The 19,289-nt window shown below is 38.7% G+C and overlaps 2 protein-coding genes across 7 annotated transcripts in view; both read right to left on the bottom strand.

The window, feature by feature from the left end:
- Positions 1-2,973, bottom strand: part of ASPM (assembly factor for spindle microtubules) — a 67,328-nt gene extending 64,355 nt beyond the window's left edge. For 3 of the 4 annotated variants that reach the window (XM_033850178.2, XM_033850345.2, XM_033850184.2), the window contains exon 1: positions 2,530-2,973. In XM_033850178.2, the coding sequence (XP_033706069.1) occupies positions 2,530-2,814 (285 nt within the window). In that variant the 5' untranslated portion in view covers positions 2,815-2,973. The remainder of the gene's footprint in view (positions 1-2,529) is intronic. The other variant, XM_033850391.2, reaches the window with a different exon arrangement.
- A 4,983-nt stretch (positions 2,974-7,956) lies between these two features.
- ZBTB41 (zinc finger and BTB domain containing 41) overlaps positions 7,957-19,289 on the bottom strand; it is a 51,073-nt gene continuing 39,740 nt past the window's right edge. For all 3 annotated transcript variants that reach the window (XM_033850011.2, XM_073800128.1, XM_019920460.3), the window contains one exon: positions 7,957-14,189. In XM_033850011.2, the coding sequence (XP_033705902.1) occupies positions 13,534-14,189 (656 nt within the window). In that variant the 3' untranslated portion in view covers positions 7,957-13,533. The remainder of the gene's footprint in view (positions 14,190-19,289) is intronic.

Here is a 19,289-nt window from a genome sequence, read left to right as displayed (position 1 = left end):
GATGGCTGGTGATTTTAACTGAATGTCATTATGAAGACTCAGACCCAAATGACAAACTCCCTACATTAGAGCAGTCCTATGCAGATTCTAACACACCAGTATTATTGAAGTTTTAAAAAGAATGACTAGGAGATTAAAAGAAACTGAAAATAACATTTAAAAATGTTCCTTGGATTGGCCCCAGTAAATCTGCTCTACAAAAATATCCCAAATGACGGTCTTCTGGTCCTCACTCCTTATTAGGCCTAGATACATTGTACTGTAGACCTATTTTTATACTAATTGTGAATTTCTGTCACTATTTGGCAAGTATAACACTTTACCTAGTGGTTCGTTAGATGCCATCTGCGTACATCTAGTTTTCTGTATTTACCCCCAGAAATTCACATTAGTGAGTGTGGAGTGGTGAGTAGAAATCTCCCTCACTTAACAAGCAATCCAGACAAATCTGACGCACGTGGTTGAGGCATCTCAGAGAAACGCTGTTTAGTCATACCGTGACACGCTAATTCACTGAAGGTGTGTTGTAGTTAAGGGATGTTCTAATATTTATTTTCTACTACAGTGCTTTCTAAAATGTGGTCCCTGGACCAGTAGCAGAGGCATCACCTGGGAACTTCTTAGAAATGCAAGTTCTAGTCCTATTCTACACATATGGAATCAGAAACTCTGAAGGTGGGGACCCAAAAGTATTTTAACCAGCCCTCCAGGTGATTCTGATGCATTCTTAAATGTGAGAACCACGGGTCTCCTCAAAACATCCCAACCTCCTTGATAGCTGTTTGATGTAGCTTCTTCTTGTTCTTAGAATTTTCCCTCAAACTCCTAACATATGTCTTTAGGGAGGAACCATGTCTCACGTCTATAAATCAATATAAGGGAAAGCGCATGGGATTTAAAATTATAAGACCTGGATGGGAATCCCAGCTCTGTCAATTGCTATGAATAAAACCATGCATAAATATTTCCACCCGCTGAGCATATTTCCTCATTAAAAATTAGGAAGAGAACATTTATTCAGGACACAGAGTCCAGACTTTTGCTTGAAGCTTTCTCTCATTTGAGCACCATGCACAACTGCAGCTGGCATTACTTCCAACCGATGGATGAGAAAATAGACACGGAAGACTCAGAAGAGTGAACTGAGCTGCCTACCTTGATCCACTGGACACAAACCCTTTGACAGTGTTGCCTTATCTACAAATGTGGATAAGGACTCCATGAGTTTGATGTAAGGATTAAATAAGGCAACAGAGTTTAAAAGAATTTGTAAACGGTGAACATTATGTTTGTATGTATTATCTTAGTGGCTTGGTGGGTTAAGTGGAATCAGCACACTCAGACCTGAAGCTGAGGGAAATCAACAGCTAATAAAAGACAAGTTTTGTTTTAAAGCAGAAACCATAAAACATCATAAAACAGATGGTTTAAAATATAAGAACAGTTAACTTTTACAGTATAAAAAGTATAATTCTAAAAAAACAAAACCCAAAAACTTTAGTTCCACAAAACAAAAAAGAACAAGTAGAAGCATTATGTAGATAGAAAAATGTATATATCTTTTCACGAAAAGAAAAGCAAACATTTATAAACTAGAGAGAAGGGGCAGGTTCTTAAGTGTAGCTGAACCACTGCTTAGCACAAGTCAACAGACCTCAGATTAAAGCCTCTTCTCACTGCCTTAGGAAGCGGTTATTTACATAAGGAGTGAGACTCCCTCAGCTAATTTTTGTTTTCTTTTCACCCTTTCAGAGATTCTAATCAATGGAAAGACCACAGAAATCAAAATAAGAAAGTAAATTCTCTAGATTTTGGTGACAGGAATGGGAGCATTACTCTGGCCAATGCAATGAAGAAAAGCTACCCACGAAGTTCTTGAAACAACATAAAATTAAATTTCAATCACCGTTAAAACTACACTACAGCAAACAAACAAAAATAAGATTAAAATAATAAGGTGTTCATATTGGTTGAAAACAACACTGAGAAAGTGTTTTTGGTTTTGTTGCTATAGACGTTTGGCCAAAACAAAGCTCACCGGAATAGTAGTTAACCTGACCCTGTGGAATCAGTTTCCCTATGGAAACTGAAGTGGATATTTAAGGTGACTGATGGAAAGCAATTAAAAAACCCTGCTCTAACCAAAGTACTCCTGGCAGTTTTAAATACAGACAGATGGATGGATGGATGGATGGAGAGACAGATGAAAGATAAGAATATTGATTTTAAAAGTGCCATCCATTACTCTAGAACCGCAAGTCTTCTCGAGGCCTGAAGTCTGTGAAAAACGCTTCTCTGCAACAGAAAACTAGGAAAGGGCTTCTAAGGATGCTCCGCGCAGGCGCGTGGACGCGATGTCACCGCCCGAGTCCCCGATGACCAGGCTCCTCTGCCCCGGGGACCAAGGCTCACCCAGCGTTAGAGGGAAGGACCTGGCTTTATCTCCAGGCCTCAGGTCCGCTGCTGCTCGTTCCGAGGCCCCTCCCAGAGCGCGGCGGGGAGACCGCGGAGGGCCCACTCCCCTCCTACCTGCAGCACGAAGGCGCTCGGCCAGACGGTGAAGCCGCACTCGGCGGCCGGGCCACGGGACAGCCTCACGGTGGTCGCCTCCTCGTTGGGGTTGTCCAGGGCCAGGGGCAGCGTCCGCGAGGCTCCCAGGCGCACGTCGCCGAAGCAGAGGAAGGGCGACCTGCAGAAGTGGCTGAGGGACAGGACCGGCGGGGAGGCCGCCTCCTCCTCGGCCCAGGAGCCCCGCGGCCTCGGTTCCGGGGGGCTCCGTTCCCAGCGGTCGCGCCCCCGACGCCTGGTCGCCATGGCGGCCTCTGGGCCGAACGGGCTGCTCCGAGCCGCCGTGCAGGAACGCCCACCGTGGCCTCTCGGGAAGCTGGCGGAATTGGAGCGAATTCGCCCCCCTTCTCGTGCGATCGCCGGGACCTGGTAAATAAGCCGGACACACAGACTCGCAAACTGGAAACAGGAGCAAACAGCGCAGGTTCTTTGCTCTGTTTAAACTTCCCGCCGCCACCAATGGGGGAGCCCGGACCCGCCCACCTCCCCGCGGGGCCAATCATCGGGCAGCAGTCCCGGCCAATGAGAAGAGGGCGCCTTATTTAAACGTGATGACGGCAGCGCCTGGCTCTGCGCGCGGAGGCGACAGTGGCTTCGAGGTCTCTGTGGCCCCTGAGGCCCGGGGCTCAGACTCGGAATTCGCCTTTCGGTTTTGTGAACAGGCTGCTTGAAAGAAAGAGAGTCACAGCACTTCCACCGTAAATGCAGCAGTCATTGCCTTGCTGGGACAGTGATTTCCCTCCCCCAGTATACCCGCGCAGGGTCACAACCCTGAGCTCCCCGCAGAGGCTTCCTGGGCCCAAATGGGAGAAAATGAGGAAAATTAAATGTATAGTTAGTGTGAACGTGCTGATGTCAGTGCCTGGCCCCAGCAGGGGCTCAGTGATACAGGGAGCAAAACTAGGTAAACAAACAAAACCTGAGATTCCCAGAAATTCATAAGTGATGGTCTTGACTGGCATTGCCCTTGACAAATAACTTCTCGGTTTTCATTTTAATTGTAGACATCTGATAATAATGGTTATCGCTTACATGTTACTCTTTGCCAGGCATTGTTTTAAGCCCTGCTCATCTCAACCTTCACTTCAACCCTGTGAGGGAGGTGCCATGATTCGTGCTTCACAGATGAGCGAGGCCGGCGTCCAGCCAGCCAGGAAGTGGCAAAGCCAGGAGACGGACACAGGCAGCTCGGCTGGTCTTGCTGTCACCCCTGCACCTACTGCCTCTAAAGACAGGAGGAGACTTTAAAAAATAACGTGTGGATGTGTGTACGAGTGCACGAAATATATCAGGAGGAGACTTTAAAAAATAAATTGTGGATGTGTGTACGCGTGCACGAAATACATCAAAAGAAAACTCCCTGGGTGGAAAACCAAAATGAGGAAGGTGGGATCTGAAATTATATATTCACTGACACCCATTTTGACCTGATGTTGAACCCGGTTATCTTAACGATACTGAATCACAAGTGTTCATGGAGGTTTCTTAAAATCCTAATTTAGGATTGATGCACAATGAGACCACTACTCCATAATTTTTTAGCAAAATGTTAATGTGAACGACAATAACCTTCATATACACTTAATTTATATTTATTATTTCATACTGTGAATGTTGTTCATCAAATTAACATTACAAATATAAGCCCTTAAGCTTAAGTCACTGAAATGTTTGTTTCAACCCTTTTTAACATGATAGTAACACATCTTGTTTATCTATGCTCTCCCCTCACAGCTTCTCTTCATAAAGCAAAGCTGTTGACGCACAATTTTAGAAAATCCAGAATGAACTGTATGGATTATTTTTTATTTGCCCTCCACTTCCATCCTCCACCCTTTTCCAGCCTGCTCTTTGCTGTGGGATGCTGGCCTGTGTTCTGTATTTGTTACATCCATAGTTTTTTTACTCTGTAGCTTCTGTTTTATTCAAAGAGAGAGGTAAGGGTACTTCCCCCATTCCTGCCCCCCTTGGGCTGGCTCCATCTCAACATTAAAATCACAAGTAGCTGGAGAGGTGCCCTCTCCTCATGGGTCTCTGGGGATCTGGGTGTGGGGATACCATGGTGTTACTAGTCCCAGGATATGGCACTATTGCTTGTTTCCCTGCATCCCTGTCACATCTTTGCAAATGGTCCCTTTATTAAACTTCCTTGAATTCCACTAAATTGGAGAGGGCCAACTATTTCCTTAGTGTCCCTGGCTGATGCAATAGTGGCCTTAGGAAATTGCCTCTTAAGATCGAATTCTGAATTGAGTTGCTCCTATCTGAGGAGCACAGGGATAAACTCCTGCTAGCGAGAAACATCATGATAATCCACGGGATGCGGTAGCATCCTGAGTCCTCAAATCATCTATCTGTGGCGGCAGCATGAGATGAAGTGCATACGAAGGGCAATTTATTCAAAGATCAGGTGGCCGGGGCACACAGTGGCTATGCCAACACTTTATAAATGATTATAAAGCTTAGAGTGTCACCTGGTTTCACCTGACCACCCTGGAGAGCATACATAGGGAAAAAGAAAATGAAACTCTGTTGAACATCCAAGGGTACCACTAAGAACATATCTTGAGAACAAGAATGTGTGGACGGAAGGCCTGAAGAAGCCCCTCACTTCCTGTGGTCTCAGGGAACACATGGCCGAGGACTAATCCCGAGGCTGCTGGTAAATGTGGCAGCACTGATGAAATGCTCGACCCTACCAGCCCTCCTAGCTAAGGGGAGGGAGGGGGACCCTGGGAAGGAGTACGGTATTTGGGCAAAATTTTAAAGGCTGAGAGCTTGTATTTCTCCCTATTCCCACAAACCTCCCTCACCAGCAGAGGCAGCCCCTCCACCGGTCCTTTATATTGATGACATTTGCTAATTAAATCTGATGAGCAAGAAACAGCTGTCAGGAGCTGGGAGGGTCTGAGACTTACCCCGCTGAAGCTTTACTGGAACACAGAGACACCCATTCCTTTACATGTTATCTATGGCCGCTTTCACACTACAAAGGTGGAGTCGAATAGTTCCAGGAGAAATCATATTGCCTGCAAAGCCTGTACTACTTAGTATCTGGCCCTTTACAAAGAAGTTTGCTGACCTGGGATCTAATCCAAGGAACCAAACAACTGGATGTGACAAGCAACATTCCATTATCAAGTCAAAGTGGTGAACACCAGCCCAGGGCTGAGCAGGCCCCAAGTTCACAAGCTGCACAGACGACACGGGTCCTGTAATATCTCCTCCTCCTACACTGTCTCTCTCAGGCTGTACCTCGGGGAAATCGGGGATCTCCTTGACCATTTCATAAAGGAAGACAAAGCCTGGTTTATGGACGGATGTGTATGGTAGGCCAGATGTGAGCAGAGCTGCGCTATAGCCTCCCCTCAGGGTAGATGAGAACACTCAGGGAGCAGAAGTTTGGATGGTACATCTAGTGCACTTCAAAGGGGAGAAGACACATCTCTGCTCTCTGCTGACTCAAGGGCACAGTCAACAGGTTGGGCAGCGGGTCAAGGGTTTGGAAAAAGCAAAATGAAAACTTGGTGACAAGTTAAGTCTGGGGAGGAGAGGTTTGTAAAAGGACATCTCAAAATAGGGACAGGGGGACTTCCCTGGTGGCGCAAGGGTTAGAAATCCGCCTGCCATTGCAGGGGACATGGGTTTGAGCCCTAGTCGGGGAAGATCCCACATGCTGCGGAGCAACTAAATCCGTGCGCCACAACTGCTGAGCCTGTGCTCTGGAGCCCGTGAGCCACAAGTACTGAGCCCATGTGTCACAACTACTGAAGCCTGCATGCCTAGAGCCCATGCTATGCAACAAGAGAAGCCACCGCAGTAAGAAGCCCGTGCACCACAACAAAGACCCAACGCAGCCAAAAATTAATTAATTTAAAAGAAAAATAGGGACAGGAAATTAAGAAATTTGTGTCCCTAGTAAATGCCATCAGAGAATATCCAAGGTAAAGGAAGAGCTCAAAAATCAGGCAAACAAGACAACCTGTCCTGCTTAGGTGTTAGAACCTCTTTCCTCAGAGACCCCATTCCTCCTTGGTGAACCCATGTATACAATGGCCATAGCCGCAGATATGGGGGCTATGAAAGAGCTTAAACAGTCTCCGTCCTTCCAAGGCTGATTGGATATGCCACCGCTGAGAGCCTGACCTGTGAACAGAGGCCAAGCAGAACCCCCAGTGTGACTCCACTCCCCAGGGACCAACCAGTTACCTGTGGCATGTCGGTTACATTAAACCCTTTCTACCACAGAAGAGGTGGTATTTTCCTCTCTGGAGTAGATGCATTTTCTGAGTATAGATTGCTGTACCTGCCCCCACTATCCATGCACAGACATACAGAATGCTTTCTCTAGAACCAATGAATCTGTGGAGGTTTTCAAAATGTGTCTAAAAATTCTTGGTCACTTCTCCCTTCAAGAGGGGAATCTTAATTTGTGTCCCTTGAGTGGTGTGGACTTAGGGACTCACAGTGGCAGATGTGATGTGCTATCACTTCCTAGATTAGGTTATAAAAGACTGCAACTTAAATCCTGCCTGTGTTCTCTTTCATTTTTTCAGCTGGGGGCAGCCAGCTGTGTATCTATCACCAGGCAGCCCTGTAGAGAGAGGCTGTGTTGGGAGGAACTATGGCCAGAAGTGGGTTTGGAGGTGAAGTCTGCTCCAGGATGGCCTCTAGAGACTGCAGGTCCCATGAAGTTTGACTTCAACCTCTGGCCCTGAGCCAGAGCCACCTAGCTCAGCCAGTCGATTCCTGACCCATAGGACCTGTGAGATAATGTCTGTTGTTTCAAGCCACTACATTTGGTCTAATGTGTTACACAGCAATAGAGAATTAGGTGTCCCACACAACACCGCCTCCAGTGGGAAGGCTTGGAATTCACTAGTCTTCTACCAGCTGCCTGTGGGCTCAGTTATGGTGCCAGATGCAGATGACAGCTGGCCAGGTCGGGTGTGTCCTGTCACTCAGCTCTTGCCTTAGACCAGCAGTGGTCCCTCCTGTGGCCAGAGTGTACAGTTCTGGGAATGAGAGGTAGTGGCGAGAGTGTCCCCTCTCACTGTCGCAGGCAACAGCCCTTTCATGGGATTTTCTACACTTCAGACTCCTTGGGGAAAAACAGCACATGACTACTTCAAGCATAATAGTCCACTATTAATATTTAAACATATTAATTAGCCACTTAAAAACCATTAAATAATGATTTATACATTTAACATATAAAATATTTCATAATGATACCTAGCTTATGAAAAATAAAGAAAATTTTAATAACTGTGCCCCAAGACACTGGTTTTCTATGTGTTCATGATCTTTTTATTCAATTTTTCAGGAGGCAGGCAGAGCACTGCATTGTCATGCTGTGAAAATGTGTTCAATAAAACCTAGATATGCTTTATTAGGACCAAAGAACTTTATTTTAAATATCAAAACAACACAAAGAACTAGTTCAATATACAATACACTTCCTAGTCTTCACAGAGAACTGAATTTTTCTATAAAGACATTGGTACTCAGGATACACGAGACAGTCAAAATATCTATAAAACTCACAAGATACTTTACACACAGTTGACAAAATAATGAATCTTGATATTTTAGATTTTTCTTTGCAATCGTTTTTTAAAAGAGTTCTCATGATTAAAAAGAAAACTTAGGATTGGAGACTGAAAACTAGGTTCATAGGCATTTCCACTTTAGTGTACATCATAAATCCCGTAATCAGAACACTTCCTACACAACACGGAGCAGCCAAGTGCCCACCTCTGTGCTCATGTTTTGGCAGCCGCACGCATCGGTTGTAAAACAGTTTTGTCCACAGGGATAAGAAAAGTCCGATTGTTACAAGGAATAAAAATTTTGTAATTACAAAGCAGGAATACCAAGCAACGAGGCGAAATAACAATGAGAAGTGTGCATGCTCTTCTTTCAAGAAATGTTTTAAAATCGCCAGCAGTAATGCAAGCACCGAAATTACTTCTTTACCTAAGAATTTGGAAAAAAGCAGAACAAAAGACGTATATCCATCTTTGTATAACCTCTAGTCTCTGAATATAATTCTTATTTTCTCTCTATATAAATGGCTACAGAGGCTAAATTTAAATTGGGGATTTTTCAACACAGACTCAAGATCAATGCACAGCAAGTTGAAAAGTGAAGAGTAAACACAGTACAGACGCTCTCTCTACCAGACCTTTCCCTCATCCTCCACATGACCTAATGCTGTAACTTCTACCTTATTAAGGCCACTTCCAAAGAGGAAGCTCAGAAAACATGCAACTATTGCAGGAAAAAAGTACCTTGAAGTAGAAATAATTTTAGAGGAAATAAGGGAACGATCCCCCCTTCCTAAACCACTACAGACTTTACTGAGAGGAATGTGCAAAAGAAAGGGGGGGACCTAAAAAGAACTGTCTATGGTTCCTAGAAATTATCAAAAAATTATTCTCACATTATCCATTATTCAATCTAATAGTAACATTTACTGTAACACTATTAAAAGTTTTAGAAATGCTACTTTTGTTTCTTATTAAAAAATACATTTCGAGTCATTTTAAATTTGGCAATGAATCTTAGAATAATCCAACATGACTTTAAAAGTCCCAATTTTTCCTGAGTTCATCAACTCAATTTGTTTGTTGGTTGGGATCTTGCTGCTTTTTATGAGACCCATCTCAAACCATCACCTCTGGCTCAGTTTTAGGCAAACTGAAAAAAGAAGTGGTTCAGTGTAGAGCTGGGTGGTTTGGTAACTGATTATTAACAAGAAAAGGTGGGGGATGGGAGGAGGAGAGGCAGACACACTGCTCTTTTTACTTTATTTGTCAGATTCCTCTAATGAGCATCTAGAGACAGGCTCAGGAGTGGCTTCACAGTAACTAGAAAGGCCACAGTAGTAGAGATTAAAAAAAAAAAAAATCACACTAGTACTTGGTGCCAATTTTCCTACAAAAACATAAAGCAACCTAAAAACAACTGTTGCCTGACCAGCAGGCAACACACACATAAGACCCATAACAACAACAAAACCACAATCATTTTTTAACCAAAACAATCTAGCCAGCAGAGTCAACTCCAAGCAAGTATAGCGCACTGAAAAGGCACAAAGCATTCAATCCAGAGAAGACTGGGCATATATAAAAGGACACTGTCAAAGAGCTGATGCTCCCCGTCTGACTTTCCACCAATGATACAGCAGAGTGATCTGCTAGGAAGAGAACGCAAACAAACTTACACACACACACCAGTTAATGGTGTTTTTAATTCGTTTGCAATTATAGAGTGAAAAGCAATGAATGACATTTAAATACTTGTTAGCCCTTAACTAATAGCTTATAGTCACTCCTCAAAGATGTTTTGACAATTTTAAGGTTGACAGAAAATTATTTATGTACCTACTTCATGATCTACCATCACTTTAAAGAAAGTCACTTAATAAAGCACCAGTTTAAAACCCTATTTTTGCTACTCCTCTTCAACAGATGACTAAGTTACTTACTTAAAAGTATGCAAAGATCACTGCCTTCACAGTCGTTGGTGAAATCTTGCTGGCATGAAGAACAAACCCTAATCTTAAATAGCATTTTAGGCTGCAAAAAATAGGTGGGGTTTCTTACAAAAAAATCTTCAGCTTGTCTTAAAAAAAATTCTAAGGCAAAATTAATTAATAGTGTAGTGTAAAAAGTAAGCTTATTTTTAGCATTTAATAGTGTCCACTTAAAAGATAACATTCAATTAATTAAACTGAGGAAAACTGAGTATTTTTATTTGTAACTGGTTTGTCAGTATGACTATTCCCAGAGTATTTTCTTCTGTTCTCATTTTTATACATATAAACACAAACATTTAATCTTAGTATTCAAACGATTTTTTAAAAAAATCCATAATCCTAGGACTTCAACTGTGCTTCTTTGGACACATATTTATTCAAACAACAAAGAATTTAAATTCTTTTAAACTATTTTAATACCTACTAAAAATCTTTGGTACATTTAAGTAAAAATGGATTAGGTTAACAAATTCCTACATTTGATAAATTATTCAATTTACATAATAAGTGCTAACTGCTATCAACTACAAAATTAATTTAAAACAATAAATTATGCTCATAAAATAAAAAATTCTGCATGAGGCTAAACTTAGTTGCAAGATTCAAAATTTTAAGTATAAAATTTACAGAATTAATGGGTTTTAGAGTTAATGGAGCATTTGTTCAAAATGCTCCAAATCACAATGTGACAAAAGGTTAACTGAAAAGAGCAGGCCTCATTTCATATTTTTTTGTGCCAACTTCAAAAACTTATATACATTCAGTTTGCTCAAATCCATGAGGTTTTCACAATTGTAAAATTTCGTATATTCTAATTTGGAAATTAGAGGCAGATTTGTTTGTCTGTTCACCCGCTGAGGTTATTTCTTCATAAGAATTATACTACCTACCTCCCAGACTGTTTTCAAGATTACATGAGAAAACGCAGTGCCCGGCACCTTGTAAGCATTCATTAATGCTCCATTTCTTTCCCTATTAGTAGCTCTGCCACTTATTAATGATGTAGGCTTAACCTCAGATTCTTTATCTCTAACATGGGAATACAGTATGTCATTTCTATTTCAGAGCTGGTTATGAGGTTTAAATGAGATAACTGTGAAAGCATTGTATAAAACAGTAAACTATTCAAGTTTGTTATCTACAATAATAACTAAATATAATTATGTTTCACTTTATATAAGAGATGTATTCCAGAAAAGTTCTATACTGTAAACCAATTCCTACAATCAAATCATATATTTAAAGCATTAGGAGATTATTATTAAAAGAACCCTAAAGTCAATACCTTCAAAAAGCAAGGTATTCTTTTGAATGTTGAAAATGCAACACCGCAACACCCTCTTTTTCTGCTACCAAACATATAATATACCACACACATATACATATATACCATTTGCCTTTCTGTAAGTCCAAACTGTTCTACATTGGTTTATATGCAAGGCAGGGTACACTTTTAGATATGATTTCTTTTCATCATACTAAGTTTTTTAGTTAAGTCTTGCAGGTCTTTATGATAAAAATCATAAAGATATGTATTTTTTAAAGTCATTTTGAAAGACAGAATAATAGTACCTCATATAGTCAAGTTCTATCATGTAAGTACTCCAGACATAACATTTCCACACGAAAGTAAGAATGCTTTATAAAGAATTAATACATAAGTAGTATCTATCGGTCCTAGGATAATTATAACCAAACTTTAATAAATGAGGCAAAACTCAGGTTGGTTTTATTACTTATATGCGCTACTTTGGTTAACTGCCCTAATTCTCAACTTTTTTTTTCTTGTGTTTTATTTCCATTAGTGTGGTGAGTATTCCTGTAAAGTACCTTCATTTCTTAAGTGCTTCAGGAAACAAGTTTCCACATTATTAAGTGGTTAAATTTTATTCACTAAAACTTCATTATTTTATTTGTGATTTTTTTCACAAGGGCTGGGCCAGACTTTACACAAAAAAAGTGCTTAAAGCAATTAGGAGTGTAAACAAAACTGAAGTAGAAAACTCTTAAAATTGCTATTTTCCAGTAGTTTACATACAAATGACATGCTAATAATAAATCAACTCTGCCTATTCTCTAACCCTTTAAGCAGCTCTACTAGGAAACATCCTAGTTTAAGTTTAAACTGACGTGAAAATATGGAAAGTGCACATCTTTAAAGGTTATTTTACAATTCTGACTGACTTTTTCCTCATTTAATTTTAATCAGTGAGGCTTTGCTCCAACTGCTATTTACTTTTACCAAGTCCTCAACTTTTGTCTCATACAAAAATAAAAATCAAGGATAATTACAGACATTAGGCTTATTGTAAAGCAAAAATAAAGATCTAGATTACATGTAAATCTGTATACAAATAATGGTTCCCTTTAATTAAAAAACATTAAGTTCAATTAGACACAAATTTTATGTTTGTTTGGCACCTTTTCTAACAATCATATATGAAATCTGTAGGTTCTATTTCCCAGAGTTTCAGTTAGCAAAGGTAAATGAGACCAAAAGTAGCTTGTTAAATTTTCACTAATTAGTTATAACTGCCCTTCCCATAGTAAGATGAAGATATATGTTGTGATATATTATTGTTTCTGAAATAAATGGCAAAATACATAAGGTGAACTTACCTTGAAAAATATCAGTTAAAACTGTCATATTTTGCTTTTAACACATTTTCAACTTGTGTAATTTAATGCCTAGACCTGTATTTGCATTTCTTATTCACAATAATTGAAGCATAGGCAAAAACCAACCATCTGGGTAATTATTTCAATTCTACATTTCCTTCAATGAGCTAATCCTGCATTAGTTAGCTTTCTGGCTTTGAGTTTGTCAAAAGACCAAAGGATAGTCATAAACTGAAATTATGGCCGGATGAAAAAAGAACACCCAACTATCCAAGACTTTCTTATAAATTCAAATTCCTGATTTCAGTTTTTAAAAATCTGGAAGAAATAATCATGACACTTAAGTTAGGATAAGGAACAGTTGCAATTATCAGTTCTATATACTCTTGTATTCTTTCTTAAAAGCTACATTATCCTTAACACTTGTTTGGAAGATGGGGAAGGGAGAAATGAGGAATGAGACTAAAGAAGAATAAAAATTTCCATTGATGACTAAAAACAAATACCCTCATAATGTTAACAGCTAATAGTTTTGAAAAGTTAAAGAAACCATTAAAAATTAGCATTAGCCTTTAAAAAAATCATAAAAATGTCCATTTCAAATATTATACCTCAAAATATGTCCAAATATTCATATGTTCAGTAAACAGAGATACATATTTTTCTTGATTTGAAATGGTTCTGAGGACTTGAGAAACTAGAGAAAATGAAAAAATAGCAGCCCCACTAAGTTAAAAGCTGTCAGCTCTAGGCTACCAGTAACACGTAACCACAGAAAAAGTCTGTGGAATGCTTAGATTTACTCATGAATGATGCTCACGATTAGAAATATTTTGTACAGCAGTGGCATTATCAAGGCCCAATAACGTTCCAAGATAAGACTGTTCTCTAGGATCTAGCATTTGTTCAGGTCGGACTGGATGAACTATATTTGCAGGCTGAGGAGTAAGAGTGTATTTCTCCAGGAAAGCTAAGTCAGCTGCTCGTGGGTAATCAGTGGATGGCTGCTGTGGCGACAAGATCTCGTGAGAAGGTGGAGGGAGAGTAGTGGTGTGACGCACCAGGTCACTCTGAGTGTCAGGCATCTGGACTGGAACCAGCGTTACAGGGACACACACTTCAGCAGACACACTCTGCAACATAGTCTTGGCTTCTGACGGGTAAACTTTGGGCTGGTCCATATATTGTTTTGTTTCTGTTTGAAAGATTTTATCATCGGACGAGTACTCTACTGGCAAGGATACAAGCTTCTCCTCAGAAGCACTGAGAGGATCGTCAGGTGACTTTATGCCATGAACGTGGTCAATGTGGTATTTCAGCTTGTCTTTCCGCTTAAATGTTGCATTACAGTGCTGACAGTTGAAAGGCCGGGCATCAGAATGAATGACCAAGTGTTTTGTTAAAGTTTTCTTAATTCTAAAAGATTGATTGCAAATTTGACACTTGTATGGTTTTTCACCTGCATGAACACAAATGAAATTAACTGTAAAACGCAGTCACTTGGTAAGACAATGATTTTAATTAAGTAGCAAATTTTCCATGGGAATTCTTACACGAAGTTAATAAAAGCAGTAATGCATGCTATCACAAAGTGGAGACAGTATAGTAACTGGTAAAGAGAATGAACTCAAACATCCAAAAGATCTTAGTTTGAATTCTAGCTACACCATTTACCAGGCAAACCTGGAGCAAGCTCCCCAACTTCTAAGCACAGTTTCCTCACCTGTTATAGGGAATAATAACAGTACCTACCTCACAGACTTGGTGAAAGGACTGAATGAGAAAATGAAATAATAGTGCTTAGCATTACACTGGCACGTGGTAAGTACTTGATAAACCTAGGCTGCTTGCTTGCTATTATTCCCACTATAGCCCCTAAAAGAGTTGTAAACTAGAGCATTTGATTTCCTCCCACCCAAGAAGGATAAAAGCTAAAACAGCAACTCGATTAACCTGGTTCTTTGGATCTGAATGAGAAGTAGTAACACCAATGTCTAGCCTGATGTTAGAATAAGGAGAGTTGATGAGGATCAAGAATAAGGAAGCTTGGGCTTCCCTGGTGGCGCAGTGGTTGAGAGTCCACCTGCCGATGCAGGGGACACGGGTTCGTGCCCCGGTCCGGGAAGATCCCACATGCTGCGGAGCAGCTGGGCCCGTGAGCCATGGCCGCTGAGCCTGCGCGTCCAGAGCCTGTGCTCCGCAACAGGAGAGGCCACAACAGTGAGAGGCCCGCATACCGCAAAAAAAAAAAAAAAAAAAAAAAGAATAAGGAAGCTTGGCCAGTTTTCAATTCTTCCTGAGTCAGGTTCTCACACAGCAGTTTTTGGTTTTTGTTTTTTTCCCATGAAACATAAATTCCTACAGTAGCCAGGGTGGTTGGCTAATCCCCGAAAGTTATCATTTTGTTACCTTACATGGTGAAACGGTCTCTGCAGATATGATTAAGGTTAAAGACCCTGAAGTGGGGAGATTAACCAGGTAGGCCCAATGTAATCACGTGGGTCTTTAAAAGCAGTGATAACTGAAGATGAAAAGGTCAGAGAGCTGTGACAAGAGAACTCAATCCCGAACTGCTCGTTCTGAAAATGGAAGGAGGAGGCTAGGACCCACGGAATGTGGCAGCCTCTAGAAGCTGAGAAAGCTCTCAGCTTACAACCAGTTAAAAAACTAGAACCTGGGCTCTGGTCTTGCAACTCAAAGAATCGATTCTACCAATAACCCAAATGAGCAGGAAACAGATTCTCCTCTAGAGCCTCCAGAAAGAAATGAAGCCCTACCAACACCGAGGTTTTAGCTTGGGTCACACTTCTCACCTACAGATTTGTTACATCATAAACTTGTATTGTAAGCCATTTGCAAGAGAGGGGTACATAAGACAAAGTGATCAGTCTAACATACATATAATTGGAGTCCCAGAAAGAAAATAAGAGTATAGGTCAAAAACAGTATTTGAAAGAAAAATTGACTGAGAATCTTCCTAAATGAAAGACAAGTCATAGATGCAATAAGTTCTACACATCTTACAAAATACAAAAAGAAAGAAAAAAAAAAAACAACCCCCAAAACACATCTGGGCACACTATAATAAAACTACTGAAAATCAAAGACAGAAAAATCTTAAAAAGCAGTGAATTAAAGAGAGATTTCTTTTAAATGAGCAACAATAAGACTGCCAGTATGTTTTTCAACAAACACTAGAGAAGGTCAAAGAGGAAAAAAATGACACATTTAAAATATTGAAAGAAAAATAACTGCTAATGTAAATTCTATAGTCAGCCAAATAGTCTCCATAAAGTAAAATAACATTTTCAGACAATCAAAACCTAAGAGAATTTGGTGCCAGCAGATATGCACAAAAGGGAATCCTACATGAAGAAGGAAAATGGTCATGAAGGAAGGAGTGGAGAGTAAAGGGTAAATATGGTTAAAAATAAATGAGTTATTTAAAGCAAACAAACAAAATAATAATGTTTTACATGGTTTAAAGTATATGTAAAATTAAAATACATATAACACGTAAAGGCTGAGAGAGATGAGGTGTCGTAAGGTCTTCGAATTGTCTAGAAAAGAGATCAAGAACTAATTTAAGATAGACTCTAATAATTTAAGAAGAACACATGTTGTGATCTTCAAGGTGACCACTAAAAGAATACTGAAAGAACATACAATTAACAAGTAAACTGAGGGAAAATGGGTTATAAAAATACTTCATAATTACAAGGAAATGAAGACAAGAAAAAGAAAGCATCAAGAAACAGACGGGACAAATAGCATGATGACAGATTTGAACCCAAATAAATGAGAAATCATGTGACATTTAAATGAACTAAACATCCTGATTAAAAGAGGTTACCATAATAAAATAATACTCCAAAGACACACATCTTAAATACAGGCCCATATAAGGACTGAAAGTAAAAAGAAAAAAATACCACATAAATATTATCCAAAAGAGAGCTGGTCCTTTATACCAGCATAAAAAGGGACATTTTACAATGATATAAAGGACCATCAACAGTAAGATATAACCATCTGTACATAGTTAATAACACAGCCTCAAAATATATAAGGCAAAAAACTGAAGAACTCAAAATGAAAAATAGATAATTTATAATCAACAGTTAGGTTAGAGATTTTAACATATAGCTCTCAGTAACTTATAGAATAAGTAGACAAAAATATCATATTAGAATGCAGAATATTTGAATAAAATACATTCTCTGACAAAAGTGGAATTAAGCTAGACATTAGTAACATAAAAATACTTAGAAATCCCCAAATATTTAGGAATTGGGCAATACAGTACAATTTAAAATAAAGCACAAATGAGAGAATAAATCAGAAGACATTAAAAACTATTTTTAACTGAATTCTAATGAAAACATAAAATATAAAATGAGTTGTGAACTGTAACTAAAGCAGTATTTAAAGTGTTTAGAACTTTAAAATATGTATAATAAAAAATAAGAAATGCCAAATTTAATGAAGTTAGGCATCTATATAAAGAAGATAGGGAAAGACAGAAATTAAATCCAAATAAAATAGAAAGAATAAAAAAGAGAAAAGCAGAAAAGAAATATACAACAAATATAAAAGAGAAAAAAAAATCAACAAAATCTAGTAGTTTTTTGAAAGATTAATAAAATCAACAAATTTCTAGAAAGAAAAAACAAATTACCAATAGGAATAAAATAAGGTTATCACTAAAGATCCTATAATCATTAAAAGATAAATAATACTCTGAATTTTGCCAATAGATTTTATATTTTAGATTAAATAAAATTCCTTAAAAATGAAACAAGAATTGAAAATCTGACAGCTCTGAAACTATTAAGGAATCTTTAATTGAAACCTTTCTCCAAAGAAAACAAGTTCAGTGGAATTTATCAGTGAATTCTTCCAAATAGTAATGAGGAAATAATGCCAATATTATATAAACTCCTCCAGTTAACTGAAAAAAGATGTATTATTTCCCAAATTATTTTTTGATGCCAGCATAGTCATAATAAAACCTGTTAGGGACATAACAAGGAAAAAAAATAGACAGTATGTCTCATGACCATAGACCAAAAAAAAAAAAAAAAAAAATCCCAAACAAAAATCAATGTATTTTATCACAATAATAAAGAACAAATATATAATCACCTCAATAAAAGCAGGGAAAAATCTGATAAAATTCAACACCTATTCATGACAAATACTCTAACTAAACTAGGAACAGATGATAATTTCTTTATCTGAAAAACAGTATCTACAAAAATCTATAAAAACCATACTCAGTAATGAAATATTGAAAGCTTTTCCCTGGAGACAAGTATTTCCACTATCAATATACCACTGATGATATGAACCAAAGCAATAAGGTAGAGAGAGAGAGAGAGAGAGAGAGAGAGAGAGAGAGAGATGCAAGGACTTAAAAAGGGAGAAATAAACTGTGATTATTCACAGATGGCCAGTTTGTATGCTTTAGAAAATCCAAAAGTAGCTAGAAGGTATTTGTGTTTGGAAATTTATAAGCTGTTTCTAAATTCAGATGAAAACATAGAGGAAAAAGAATAAGAAAGACAATGAAAAAGAACAAAGTTGGAGTATTTACACTACAAGATATCGAAAGCCACAGTACTTTATATGGTATAGTAATGGTGAAAGAATATACACATAGTCCAATGAACAGAAGAGAGTCCAGAAACAAACCACACATATATGATCACTTAACTTAAAACAAATAGGCCATTGAAATGCTCTGAGGCAAGGATGGTCTTTCCAATAAACGGTGCTAGGGCCACTAGATAACCACATGTCAAAAAAACAAAGAACTTTGACCTTACCTAATAATAAACACAAAAATAAGATAAAGTTCATAATCTAAATATGTAAGTCAAAATAAATCGTCAGAAGGCAAAAGAAAAAATATTAATGACCCTGGGGTAGGCAAAAGTTTCTTAAAGGGGATACAATAAACCTAACTAGAAAGAAGAAACCTGATACAAGATTTCTTTAAAATTTGGGACCTTCAGTCATTGAAAGATATCATTACTAGAGTGGAAAAGCCAGCCACAGACTAGAAGACACCTGTAATTTAGATATCCAACAATGAACTCATACCCAGAATATAGAAGGAATTCCCATAAATCAATTTGAAAAAGATGGACAATCCAATTTAAGAAAATCAGCAGAAGAATGAATCATGTGTTCCATAAAAGTGAATATCCAATGACCAATAAGTGTATGGAAAGGTGCTCAATATCATTACTCATCACAGATATGCAAATTAAATCCACTTTGAGACAGTGCAACATATCCAACAGAATGGCTAAAAAAAGAGACACTATCAAGTATTGGTGAAAATGTGGAGCAACTGGAATTCTCATACACTATACACTACTGGTAGGAGGTAAATTGTCACAATTACCTTGGAAAACTGGTTAGTAGTGTCTACCAAAGTAAAACATATGCATATCCTATAAGCCAGCAATCCCAGGGCTAGGCATGTACACAAGAGAAATGAATTCAGTGTGTATGAAAAATCATAGACAAGAATATTTAGAGCAGCTTTATT

This window comes from Tursiops truncatus, chromosome 1, assembly GCF_011762595.2.
Source record: "Tursiops truncatus isolate mTurTru1 chromosome 1, mTurTru1.mat.Y, whole genome shotgun sequence".
NCBI classification, from domain to species: Eukaryota; Metazoa; Chordata; class Mammalia; order Artiodactyla; family Delphinidae; genus Tursiops; species Tursiops truncatus.
This window is presented reverse-complemented; position numbering and strand designations above follow the sequence as displayed.